General features: G+C 38.2%; 1 protein-coding gene across 1 annotated transcript in view; it reads right to left on the reverse strand.

Annotated features, from left to right (window-relative positions):
• Positions 1 to 10,069: 10,069 nt before the first annotated feature.
• The window catches only part of shisal1a (shisa like 1a), a 32,714-nt gene continuing 28,229 nt past the window's right edge, over positions 10,070 to 14,554 (reverse strand). Inside the window, exon 5 of the mRNA XM_027153872.2 lies at positions 10,070 to 11,636. Within this exon, the coding sequence (XP_027009673.1) occupies position 11,636 (1 nt within the window). The 3' untranslated portion in view covers positions 10,070 to 11,635. The remainder of the gene's footprint in view (positions 11,637 to 14,554) is intronic.

Raw genomic sequence — 14,554 nt, forward strand, 5'->3', positions numbered from 1 at the left:
CCGCAGGTGGAGTTATTGCATGCATATATAACATTCAACAGCTCTGTATATCTATATCTGTCTGAATGCATTAAGAAAATGCACTCATGAATGCAGACATGCCTTATATTCTAACATCGCACTAATCATGCGACCTTAGATAAGGAGGACATATTATATGGCCAAATGTTTGTGGACAGATGATCTTTACACTCATTTGTGCTTATGGAACATCTCATGTCATGCAGTTATAATAACCTCCAGTGTTTTGGAGATGCCCATAAACCGTTATACATATTTTAGTTGAATTCAAGAGGGGTGTGAGGCAAGAATAAACCACGTCATGTCAGTCCTTCACAGTTAATCATTCACACATGCACACACACACTCCTCAGGCCCTCCAGGATTTCACAATTATTCAGATGATCTTACAATTTTTCAAAACTACCACAGATTTTCTGGGTCAAGACACATAGTTTGTATTGTCATCACAATACACGTTCAGCCAAATCTGTCTTCTATTTGTGTCTGTGGAAGAGGAGTACAGCTCTTGGACTCACACCTCCAGGGTTGGGGGTTCGATTCCCGCCTCCACCTTGTGTGGAGTTTGCATCTTCTCCCCGTGCCTCGGGGGGTTCCTCTGGATACTCCGGTTTCCTCCCCCGGTCCAAAGTCATGCATGGTAGGTTGATTGGCATCTCTGGAAAATTGTCTGTAGTGTGTGTGAATGAGAGTGTGTGTGCCCTGCGATGGGTTGGCACTCCGTCCAGGGTGTATCCTGCCTCGATGCCCGATGACGCCTGAGATAGGCACAGGCTCCCCGTGACCTGAGAAGTTCGGATAAGCGGTAGGGAATGAATGAATGTGCACCACTTTGGGAGGTGACTAACTAAAGAACCCAAGAGCAACCTATACAGACATGAAGAGTGTGTGAAACCCAACACGAGCAGTAGCTTCAATTTGGAATTGAACTGGAGGGCATTATGAGAGAAAGTAGACAGAAGCTTTATTTAACACATACACAACCCAATGTTCTTCCAAAAGTAGCATGGAATATACATTCACTGTCCACTTTATAAGGAACAACCGCATATTTATGTGGTTATACAATCAGTCGTTCGTGTAGATACAGGAAAAGAGCTTCAGGTCAATAGTAAATGTTAAACATCAGAAGGAAATAGTGTCATCTCTGTGATTTCGACTGTGACATGGAGCCGGAAACCCAGATGTGCCGGATTGAGTATTTCAGAAACTGCTTATCGGAAATTTTCTCACACAACAGTCACCAGTGGTTAGAGAGTTTGTAGGTATAAAAATTACTTGTTAATAAAAGAGTTTAGAGGAAAATGGTCAGATCGGTTTGACCGATCTGACCATTTGGTCAAACACCGTCAGATTTTTTTCTCAGTAAATATATTTCTAAAGCTGCTGTTGATGTGAAAATTTCACCATGATGTTGGTAAAAACCAAAGTAATCCATACGTACAAAGAAAACAGGACAAATGAGTTCAGAAATTAAGTTATGTGTAATAAAAAGATATGACAGAGGGAAAAAGTATTGAACACGTGAAGAAAGTTAGGTGCAAAAAGTCACGGAAAGCCAAGACACTAGCTGAAATCTTTCAGTAATTAGAAAGCTATTCTGACCCTTTGTCAGTGGAAATTAATCAGCTGGTTCAGTCCTAACTGATGGCCTGTAAAAAGGTGTCTCATTACCAAGGTGTCACACAAGAAACATCTTAAGAGGGGAAAAGGCAAAGGCTACTTTCAAGACCTTCACTACTTACTGATGGCATTGATTACAGAAGGGTTTCTTAACTTCCGAATGTCCCAGTGAGCACTGTTGGGGCTGTAATCTGGACGTGAAAAGAGCATCATTTCACCGTAAACCGGCCACGACCAAGTGACAGGAGTGAAGAGGATTATCAGAAGAGTTGTCCAAGAGCCAAGGAGCATTTTTGGAGAGCTTCAGAAAGACCTGGAATTAGCAGGCACAATTGTTTCAAAGAAAACATGTAACGCAATCAATTACCATGGCCTGCATGCACGCTCAGCACGCAAGACTCCACTGCTGAAGAAAAAGCATGTTGAAAATGGAAAATTTGAGATTTTTATGAAATATGAAGAATATAGTCTGGTCAGATGAGACCAAAATCAAAACTCTTTGGATGCCATGTTACACACAATGTTTGGAGGTGAAGATCAGAGTTCATAGAACTGGCCTAAGGAACCTTCGAGATTTGAAAATTATGTGTGGAAGATTGAGCCAAAATCATACCTGAACAAAGCGTGCGACTAGTTTCTCCATACAGGAAGCATCTTCAAGCTGCCATTACCAACCAAGGCTTTTGTATGAAGTATTAAATAAATGTCAGTAATTGCGTTCAATATTTTTTCCCTGCGTCGTTCCATCGTATTACTTACCGACATCTGATTACAATTTCATGTCAACAGCACCTTTAGAAATATTTTTTTTAAAAATTACTGAGAAAAATACTTTTTACACCCACTGTATAATCACCCTTTCTACACTCTTTACCGGGGTGATCAGAAGAGCAACTCAGCATCAAACGTCGAAGCGAAAGGGCGCAAACAGTTTAGGACTACATCAGGTTCCACACCTGCCAGGTAAGAGCAAGCAAGCATGATCTGAGGCATAGACCAGTCAGATCTATCATCTATAAGGTTAACCTGCAGACTCCCTGCTTACCAGAAATCTTTTGTTTTCCGCATCATCCTGTGTAAACTCTTGAGACTGCTGTGTGTGAGAAATGTTTAGGTGTTCCTAATGAAGTAGATGAAGAGACTCCTGTAAAAAGGTGCAGCTGAAGAACTGCCATTCTTTATTTGTCCACTTGATGTCAGCAGTGTTTCATTAAAACCTGTCCACAAGCATGTTCCCGAATCTCTGTGCATCAAGCTCAGGCTGTATATACAGTATATACAGTCATCCTCTAAATCTGACCTGAATATTAATAGCAAAATATATTAGTTAAGTGTATTTTGATTTTAGTACCTGGAAAAAAATGCTTTAAAAAAATCAGGTGTGGTTGGGGGTGTAGGAAGAGTAGTCTGCTTTCTGTATTTCTGTGCAGTAAAGAGAAAAATCAATACAACACCCACAAAACACAAAGGCACAAAAGGGCAGATGCCTGTGGGGGTCTGGACTGTGTTCCCCTGCTCCGCCTCTCTGACTCTCAACTCTGGAGTCCAGCTGTGTGAGCAGAAAGAGCAGATTGGCTCAAGTGCCCTGCTGCTGTGCTCTGACCTTCTACACTGAGCTGTGGATAGAAGTTGCCCTTTTGCAAAGCTGTATGATTAACTTTCTCTACATAAGCCAAAATGTAAAGGTACTAATTACGATTTTGTTGTAGGGAATTACAGTCAGTCAGTCATGATTAAACATTAAACACATCGGTTAACAAACGCACCACCACTGAGTTCTCTTGAGTAGTTCCGCTTGGGGCGAAGACCCCACTGCCTTTTTAAAGGCCAAGGAAACCTTCTTAGCTTGATGTGTTTTTTTTTCTAAACAGGAAAATACCATAGTTAGCAATTCTGAGCCTAGTTTAAAAGGGAAAATACATATTCACATAGTAAATTATTTGAACTAGTTCTTTCTGTTAAAGATCTTTCTCTTATTAAACATTTTTTTCTGAAAACAAAATGAAAGGTGTGTTTTAAATCTTAACAGATTTTACTAATTATGTGAAAGAGCAATGCTTTACATCCAACAAGGTTTGTTTTTTCAAGGATAAAAATAGATATTTAAAAAAAAAAGATGGAATATAATAAACTCATAAACCATCTCTGCTTTAGGAGTTACCATTGTAAACACTAATATTCACTATTCTTTTTTTTTTTTTTTTTTTTTTGGCCATTTCTGGGGGCAGTGGTGGCTCAACTGGTTAAGGCTCTGGGTTGTTGATCGGAGGATTGTGGTTCAAGCCCCAGCACAGCCAAGCTGCCACTGCTGGGCCCTTGAGCAAGGCCCTCAACCCGTATCATAGCTGTATCATAGCTGCCCCTGCATTCTGACCCCAACCTCCTCAGTTGGGGTATGTGAAGAAAAGAATGTGCTGTAATGTATATGTGGCGATAGTAAAGGCTTCTATGCCCCGTTCTATTCACACTGTACGGTATGGAAATATGCTGAACTCTAGAAGGGATGAAAGAAATATCTAGTAAGCAACATTCCTTGGGTTAAAATTCATCCATGGTTGTTTTTCACCCTTCAATGAAGCTCAGGTGAAAAAAACACTAATTAAGTTTATTTAAAAAGCTTCACATGTCTACCTACAGATCCATACTTTTCTCATGCTCAGAGTGATTGGTTTTCCGAATCGATCTGAAATCTTGTAGATTAAGCGGACAATAATTAAGACGTTATTACTGCGTGCCATGTTCTGGCGGGAGGAAATGAGACTCCTGCGGTATGGAACTCCATCTTCAAACCAGCTATACTGTAAAATATGTTAATCAGCAAGAACACACTGATTTTTCAGTGGAAAATCAGCCCGGCTTTTGACCAGGGTGAAAATTCATATGTGGTGTATGTTTATACTATGAATTTTTCAAAGCTGAAAACTAGGAACATGAGAAATACAAGGAACTGAACAATGTGAAGGGTTCGAAATGTGTGCAAGATTTTGCAATGCAAATGAAAGAAATGAGGCTGATTAGTAGCTAAATTGGGCTGCGCTTTAAACAGGACGAGCTCAAGCAGACTAGGTTTTAATATCTCTTTGGCATCATTTTTATTTTACAAAGTGTAGCAAATGTGCTATGACAGCATCAACCGGTAGACTTGATAACAGAAGACATTTACAGTAGCTTCGGTGGTTATTCATTATGTAGCAGAGGTTTCTCGATGTTCCTAGACCATAGAAATGTCTTTGATTGTTGGTCCTGAACTAGTCTGTTGGAAAGCTTTGGAGATTTCTGTCTGTATTTACTCATCGTCTATTACTTTATTGTCTTGGTCTGGATTTCATCTTGGCAGGCTAAAGTTGAGTGGTCTTGATTTCTGAAGGTTATGGTCTTAATTTTAGTCCTGTTAAGTGTTTGGAAATGCATGGAACTTAGTCATGGATTCATATTTCATGATTTCAAGATATCTTTGTCTGGTTTAACTCTAAAAGTAACTGCGATTGCATTTGATTTAGTCTATAATGCAATTCTAGTGTGCTGTATTATTAGGTGAAATGCTATACTATATGCTTGAAGTAAAGCAGATGGCAGGCATGTATTTATTTACACACTGACAGGGGTGGAATAATAATCGCTTTATTAGCAAGGCCGAGTTGACGCTCCTTCTGCTACCCAGCCCTGTGTTTTAGTTTCCTGGGAGAAAATTGACCCGGTTAAAAAGCAGAAGTAGAAGCGTTACCTGTTATATACCTGTTATATAAGTAAGCTGCTTTAGTTAAGTGCATTAACACAGACTAAATGGAATAAAGAAATAAGATGAATGAATATTGGAGTCAGTGTGATCAGTTCAGTCTTTTATGTAGCTTTTTGTAATGTTTTGACTAGGAGCTGAGGTGATTTTCTCTCCTTGTTTCGTGTGTAAAAGTTTTGATTCGTGTCTGGCTAGCATCTACATTTTCCCTGTCTTGTGCTAGCAGGATACTGCACTTTACATTTGCTCAAGTGAGATGGGAAAAATGATAAGTTCTGACGCATTAAAAAAAGACTTTAGCGTCAGAGAGAACTTATTTACGACTGATCATTATTTCCGTCTTTTTTTTTTCTCTTCTTAATAAACTGTACTTCCTGATGATAAAGTGAAATTGCACACGATTGAAATAACGTTCATTTACATCACTGATGGAATTATCAGATAATAATATGGTTTTTGGAGCTCATGTACATTATCTGCAATCTGCGGCAACACTAAAAGGATTATAGCGCAAAGCTGTAGATCCCACTCTCCTCACAGTCTCTAGCTTCACTTCACAATCACATTTGATTAGTTTGATACCCATAATCCTTAACGATGGGGATTGCACACATATAGGCATATCAAATCAGATTAATAAAGAGAAAATTCTGAAGATAAATCAAAATTTATGCTGATGTCCTGAGAATACTTGGCCTCATTTTATATATAGGTTATGTATTTGGTAGAGATTACTGCATGTTTCAAGGAAATGGTACTACAGCTATTACAGAGTGACCATGCTGACTCCCATCCACAAGCACCTACAATAGGCACAAGAGCATCAGAACTGGAACATGAAGCCATGGAAAAAGGCGTTGAATCACGTTTTCTTTCTTTTTTTCAAGTTTTCTTTTTCGCTTTTGGGTTGCTTACTTGGGGAAGAGATGGAACCAGGATGCACTATGAGAAGAAGGCAAGCTGGAGGAGGCAGTGTGATGCTCTGGAAGGTGTTCTGCTGAGAAACCTTGAGTACTACATTCATTTGGATGCAACTTTGAGAACCTACACGTTGTTGCAAACCAAGTACACGGCTTCATACTAATAGCGTTGTCCTTTTTCAGCAGAATAATTTTTCCTGCCACACTGCAAAAATTGTTCAGGACGTATTTAGGAACATGACAAGTAATTCATGGTGTTGATCCCAGATCTCAATCTGATCAGGCATCTGTGAGATGTGATGAACAAACAAGTCAGATCCATCGAGACTCCAACTCAAAGCTTACTGGACTTAATGGATCTACTATTAAGGTCTTGCTCTCTGATACTACAGCAAACCTTCAGAGGTCCTTCGGAGTCCATGTTTTGATGGGTCATAACTGCTTTGGCAGCACAAATTAAGCAGGTGGTGTTTGTTCAAAGTTATGAACCTAAAGTCAAGTTTAAGGGTGAGTAGTGAAGACTAACTGCACCTATTTAAACAGTTATGATGGGGTTCCAACAAACAAACAAACAAACACCTGTGTGTTGTATCGAATACGATTCACACTGTAGGTATTGTACATTAGCTGATACTCATTTTCTTGAACAGATGATGGAGGGAAAAGCCCATCCACAAGGTTTCAGTAAACATGGATTAGATGCTTAAAGTTTTACCCTTATATTGTTCATAGATTTTTACTGTTGCTTTATGACGTATGCTATGTTTTGCTAACAAGTCTGTTTTTAATTCAAAATATTAAATTGGGTAACATTATTACTTACCACTGGGTGGAATATAATATCATCTAGGGTCACTTTGTGGGGCAATTTTTAACATATTTTTATTTCAATATATATATATTTTTATTTTTAATTTTAGTATGGGGGGCACGGTAGCTTAGTGGTTAGCACGTTCGCCAGGGTTGGGGGTTCGATTCCCACCTCCGCCTTGTGTGTGTGGAGTTTGCATGTTCTCCCCGTGCCTCTGGGGTTTCCTCCGGTACTCCGTTTTCCTCCCCCTGTCCAAAGACATCCATGGTAGGTTGAATGGCATCTCTGGAAAATTGTCCGTAGTGTGTGAGTGTGTGAGTGAATGAGAGTGTGTGTGCCCTGTGATGGGTTGGCACTCCATCCAGGGTGTATCCTGCCTTGATGCCCGATGACGCCTGAGATAGGCACAGGCTCCCCGTGACCCGAGTAGTTCGGATAAGCGGTAGAAAATGAGTGAATGAATGAATGAATTTTAGAACAGTTATATTACCAGTTCTATAAAGAGAAAAAGCGTCACTAATGTGGCTGATCATTAAGGAGTGTTTATGAACCTCAAGCTAGACCAAGAGGTTGCTCTTACCGTTGAAACACCATCGGCACATCTGAAGTATTACAAAGGAATATTAGACACTGCGCAGTCGTGTCCTCCTGTGAGAAAAATTGAGCTGTAATGCTTTTATATCCTCCCTATGTGTGGAGTGTACTTTTGGGTGAGAGTAAGATCTAAACAGTAATGCATGTGTAAAGAGTCCCGATTAAGCTTAATGAGATCATTTGTTTAATGCTAACTTTGTGTCACCAAAAGAATAGTTTTATGCCTCTCTACAGGCAGCAGACAGCAGCAGGGGGATATAAATAGGTCCCTAATAGATTAATTAGGTTTCTGTGATTTGTTGCTGTGCTGTTTTGAAGCAGACACAACAGCTGAAAGAACGACTTCCCCAAGCAGTGACAAATAACTGCAATTTTTGTAGATGTACAGCCATCTTTCCAAACGTAGGTTTGTAAGTGGCAAGAGAGAGATGACAGAAGACTATAGGCTACATATAACTTATGTAAATATAAAGGCGTTAAGCACTGGCAATTCATCATACCACAGACAACTGCGTGAAGATTTAATTCAGGCAGCATCAGTCTACTGTACTGCCATTACCAAGCTTGCACAAACAAAGATAAATGCATTGGTAGAACGATAAAATTATCGACCCAGTACAGATGATAGAAACTGTCTGCCGTAACTTTTAACCCACCAAACAAAAACTCACAAAATAAAACATAAAACTAACATTTTAAAATAATGGTTAGAGATATTAATATCCAGATATCCAGCTATCTGACCACTTACCACTTACTAACCATACACAGGGTCATGGAGAGACTGGGTCAACAGGGGACACAGGGGACAAGGCAGGAAACACACTGGACCAGGTGCCAATCCATCAGTGATATCAGAATACAACATGTTTTTGGACTGGAGGAGGAAACTGGAGTACTGCAAGGAAACCCATGAAGCATGGTGGGAAAATGCAAACTCCAAATTCAGGAATCCACCCCCAAAAAGTGGATGTGTAAGGTGCCTATGATAACCACTAAGCCACCAAGCCCTCATGTGAGTCTAAGTAACAGCAAATCATAACCGTTCCCATATTCAAAAGTAACCGCATTGTTGCTCGTGAAATGTTATTTATTATCGTTGTAATGTGATTAAACATGATCAAATGTTATTTATATCATATTTTGTTTTGCAATTTTAGTCAATTAGCCATTTAATGCAATGTCAAAAGATTCAGATCCAAAAATGTCCAAAAAAAGTGACTGACAACATGCAGAGGGTTCAAAAAGTCACAGACCAAATGGGGAGAAAGTGCACATAAATAACTCTATATTTATTATTTATAACATTATCTCTACAGGTTTACATTTAAACACTGCACATTTTCTCAGCTGCTGTGATGTTTCTGTAGATTTTGCTCAACATATATTCACAAAAGATCTTTTGGCTTATTCCATGCTTGTCATTTTGTGGTTCTGTCCTGTTTTGTCACCGTGTCTCTGCACCACAGTAAAGTCCCTGTAGTCCACCATGAAAACACGATTCATTGTTCCTACTCTAAGAACCGATCATTTTGTGGCTCACTGTTGGCTGCTTGTCCAAGGGTCTGAGCGCTAACCCTTGTGTAGCAGTTCTGCTCAGTTTTAACGATGTGACACAAGAAACACACACAGTGTCAGTAAGTTCATCTGCTTAGAGCTTTATCTACTGCTGTTCAGTTCCAGAGAAAGGACCAGGCATTCTCTGTTGAGTCGCGATGTGACGAAAAGAAAAGAAAAGAAAAGTAAAGAAAAGAAACCCTGGTACCAATTAGAGCTGGATTCTTGTTCACATCTCAACCCACCTGAGGCGTCTCCAACTGGGAAGTATAGAAGCAGGTGTGACTTGGACTTCCGCAGGAGTAATAAGCACCACTCGTGTGGTGCAAGAGAGAAGCTTTTAACAATCAGAGAGAGCTGGGTCACTTTAACCTGCATCAGACAGCTGTGTGGGTGTCAGGGAAAAAAGGAATAAGAGTCTAGAAGTGACCAGAGTGGTCTGAGGTCGATATGACTTCGACAGCAACATGTTTCTGAGCGATTCAGGCAAAATATTACAAAAGCAGCCACAAGAACAAATCCAAGGTCCATGATAATTAAAGGTGAAATGAGAAACATTAATTATTTGTCACCTGTGCCTGTCTGTCACCTGTCACAGGAAGGGGAGCAAGTGAAGCCATGTCTCAAAGTCGATGTTTTGGAAGCAGGAAAAATGCCGAAGTGTATTGATCTAAGTGACTTTCACAAAGACCTACACGATATCAGGCAGGTAGTCTGCTTTATTCCTATTTCTGTTAATTTACACTTATTATACCACTGTGTTTTGAAAAGAAAAATCGCACAGAAGATAGTGAACACACTGCAAAAGATAGATCTTTATTTTGCATTTTTTCAACTTGTGACAGTAAAAAGTTACCAAGTGCAATTACAACAAAAACTGAATCCAAACACTATACATTCGTTAAAACCCACATGAAGAACAGGTGCACTGCCACGCTACACCTGAAGTGAAGGACACGTGCCACTACAATGCGACTGGTGCTAGGTGTACAATAGTTTTACTATAAGGCAATTTATCACCATCACCAGTACCCATTACTGTACCACAGATTATGTCTCTGCCTGCTAGGAGAAGAGAATAGATTCATCTAAAACACTGATAACGATATCACAGAAAGGTTTCTTTCTATTACAATGTAATGCAACACAATACTGTGCTTTATTGCAGGTTAATTAACTACTCGCTTTGACTATTCCTATCAACTCACCTCAAGTCAGTGCACGTTTTTTCCACACGGGAAATAAAGCTACCGGCAGGATTTCTACCAATGGTGCATTCACATTGCTGCCAACGAAAGGGTTCATATCATGTCTACAGTTAATATTAGAATAGCTGAAATCAGTGAGAGGGAAGTGATATTAATAATAAGCTTTTCTTCAGCGTTTCTTACTGTTTTCTTCATTTTGTAAAAAAAAACTAACAAAAAACAAAACAAAAACAATAACGCTCAGATACTATAGATTTACTCTGCAGAGGTCCACATCAGACTATTTCGTGACAATGTAAATGCACCAGGAGGCCACCCTAAAGAAAAAGAAGCTCTATGAGGCAGTATTTCCATGTAATCAAGTAATTCATTTGGAACAATCACACTTCATCGTACATCTTCAGGACTTTCTAGCATGACATATTGCTTAATCTGACATTGTCAACTTCAGTAGTTAAGTACTTCACTGTATTGCAAGAGAACACACATCACTTTCAACCAGTGATTTTAATGCGATGGTGAATACTGATCATATACACAATATTTTCAAACAATATTTTCAATCCCATGTATTTAGTATTTTGGTTGTCTTCTAATAAGAGGCAAAAAACGTTTATCTCAGATGAAATGTGCTTTTTTTTTTTTGGTTTTGTCTGGTTAAGTCTCAAATATCATATATCCAGCTAAAGTCCTTGAACTTATTAAAAAAGCTCCACAGGACCGGTACAATCACTGAATGAATAAAAGATCTTTTAAGATCTCTCTGCTTTTCCTGCTGAGAAGTATAAGAGAACATTCATCTACAGTTTGCCTTGTGTTTGAGTTTACAGCGGTCTCAGAAACTGAAGTCTGTCTCACCTTGTGCTGTGAGTATAAGAGTATAGTAAGAGTACACACTTTTCCCTTTACTGTTTACAATAGGATACTTTGCGGTGGAAAGGTCAAAGAAAGTGCTCATCCTGTCGCGTGGATATGGATCAGGTGATCGGACGACCGTGTTGAGTAAGTTTCCTCACCGAACATCACAGTGAAGAAAAAAAAATCCACATCTCAAAAAGGGAGATAAACCTGCAGAGTTACTCTGTGAAAAGTCAGTGAGCTTTCTGTGACTTTTTCTTCTTGGCTTCTCCTGCACAGTACATCCTAATGAGTCAAGCTTCAAGTATCTAGATGGAGAAAAACAAAAACACATTCTGTAATTTCTTTATAACAGTTCAGTTTACAAATTCAGATTTGTAAAAAAAAAAAAAGGTATGTATATATATATATATATATATATATATATATATATATATATATATATATATATATATATATATATATATATAAAGACGGAAAGGGAAAAATAGCCTATATAGAGTAGTTTATTTGTGTGCAGAACATTTGACTGACAGCTGTGACATAACCCTTTCTTTGCAATGCCAACTTTCAAAATAACCAAACGACTGGTCCAGGTTTTTATCTCTACAGCCAGCTTCACACACCTACCGCAGCTGGACTCACTCTTTTTTCATTTGGTCACTCTTGTAAGCATTAACCCGATCTGATAGATCTGGAAGGTAAACAAATTTGTTTTAAGATTGTTTTATTGTCTACTGTACAAAAGATATTTACAGAAGAATGATTGTTTTCATACTCTGATTTATAGCTGATTTTCTTATCCGTCTTGAACTGTCTTGAGCTTTTCCCGTCTGACTTCAATTTCTACCACATTCATATTTGGATCTATTAGTAAATAATCACAGTGTAATTACTTCCATGTTAGTAACTACAGAGCCGAGTTTCCCCGAACCACTGCAAGTCCAGGATCACTTTGACACGTAGAGAAATACTCATACACTCTTATACACTATGCGCATTCATCTTATCTAATCATGCAGTCAGGCAGATTCAGGTCAAGAGCTTAAGTTGATGTTCATTTCAGTTAAACTTCATAATGTGATATCTGTGACTTTAAGCGTGGCATGGGTTCCAGACAGGCTGGTTTTAGGATTTCAGAAACAACTGATCTCCTGGGATTTTCTGAAGATTCTCAAAAGTTTAAAACAGAATTATGCCAAAAACACAAAATGTCCTGTGTGTGGAGGGTCTGCGGGATGAAACACCTTGTAGATGAGATAGAGATCAGAGGAGAATGATCAGACTGGTCTGAGCCGACAGGAAGTCTATAGTAAATGATCATCTTAAATAATCATCAGCCACAGATTCTTGTTCTTGGCTGACAGGAGTGGAACCTGATATGGTTTTCTGTTGTTGTATCTCATCTACTTCAGGGTTCAATGTGTTGTACATTCTGAAATGCTTTTCTACTCACCACGGTTGTAAAAAGTAATTATATGAGTTACTATATCCTTTCAGGCAGCTGGCAATTTTCCTCTGATGTCTCTTATGAACAAGGCGTTTACACCCATAGAACTGTCACTCCTTCAATATGTTGTAGCTTTTCACACCATTCTGCGTAAACTCTAGAGACTGTTGTTTGTGAAAATCCCAGGAGATCAGCAGTGTCTCAAATCCCCAAACCAGCCCATCTGGTACCAACAACCATATCATAGTTAACGGCACAGAGATCAGACTTTTTCTCCATCTTTCTGATGTTTGACATGAACATTACCTTTATGTATTGCGTTGCTGCCACATGTTTGATTGATTAGATAAGTAAACAAATCTGCATTTAAAAGTGCATAGATATGCAGTCGTACCTATTAAAGTGGATGGCGAGTATATTATAATTTAGAAATATTTAAAACAAAGAAATAAACCAGTACCCTATATTTAATATATTATATAAGATTCTGCACTATTTCTACCCCCATGTTTATCAAATGCCACATGAAACATGTTTCTATGCATTAATAATGTGAATGAAGAAAATGGCATTATTATGTTATATACTTTGTCAGGATCTTATATTATATGATTATGATTATTTCTAGAAACTAAAAGCTATAATACATTGTGACATATCAGTAGTAATACATCAGCATAATTTAATCAGCCTGCAAAACTGTTTCATATGGATAACTAAGTACAGGGAAAGACTGTTTGTATTTATTTAAAAAAAAAAAGCCAATCATTTTGTCTATATATATATAAAAAAAAACATTATTTCAATAAACACCAAAATAAATAGTTTCTTCAGTTGATTGAGGGTAAAAATGTAATTGAGGTGTGTAATGACTAATTAGTGTAACCCTAACCAGGATAAAGTGATTAGTAAAAATGAGTGCATGATTAAACGTGTATTTCATACAAACATTTCTATTCATTTTCATAAAGAATTTTGAATTTTCATAAAGAAAGGCCAGCAGTTCCACAGGGCACTGTATATAGACCTAGAGACCGAGAGACAATTATCTTGCCTAATTAAACCTTAAATGTTCTTTTTATAATGATGATAAATGTCTAATTCAGTGTAAAACACTGCCCTTTCTATACTTCTTTACCTCTCTAGCCTAGTTTGAAACATGACTCAGTCTTCATTTATATTGCATTCATTTATATTGCATAGTGCAGAGCTTTTAAGCAATACCGGTGTGGTACGAAGGGCAGACAGGTTTAGTGATAGGGGAGCTCTTCTTTTTTAGAACATTCCCTGAGCTACACACGGTTCATGCAGAGAAGCTGAAATATCAGACTTTGTCTGGTTAAATAACTTAATTTTTAATGCAGCTTAACAGATGTTCTGAAATACAACTCTGCGTGAGACTGAGGTGGAGATCAGTATTGTGTAATCACAATGAACCTGGAAAGATTCATATTATATTGTGTATTGAAATCTTTTGTCCAGGAATAAGCACGATAGAAATTTTGAAAACGTCTATAACCGATCGCAGTAAGCTGCACACCTTTATTCCCAGTTTTTACTCAGTATTATAACATACAGTATTATACTTACATTAAATATATACTAGCCCTAAGTATTAGAACGAAAGAAAGGTGGAAAAAAAACTCCAAGTGGCTTATAAACTTAGGATAACCTGCTACATACAGTAACAGCCATGACATGACCCATCTTTATTCTACATGAAAACATTGTAACTTGATATTTTATGTATGGAAGAGTACTTAGAGTACTGGAAAA

The sequence above is a fragment of the Tachysurus fulvidraco genome, chromosome 19, assembly GCF_022655615.1.
Source record: "Tachysurus fulvidraco isolate hzauxx_2018 chromosome 19, HZAU_PFXX_2.0, whole genome shotgun sequence".
In the NCBI taxonomy this organism is placed as follows: Eukaryota; Metazoa; Chordata; class Actinopteri; order Siluriformes; family Bagridae; genus Tachysurus; species Tachysurus fulvidraco.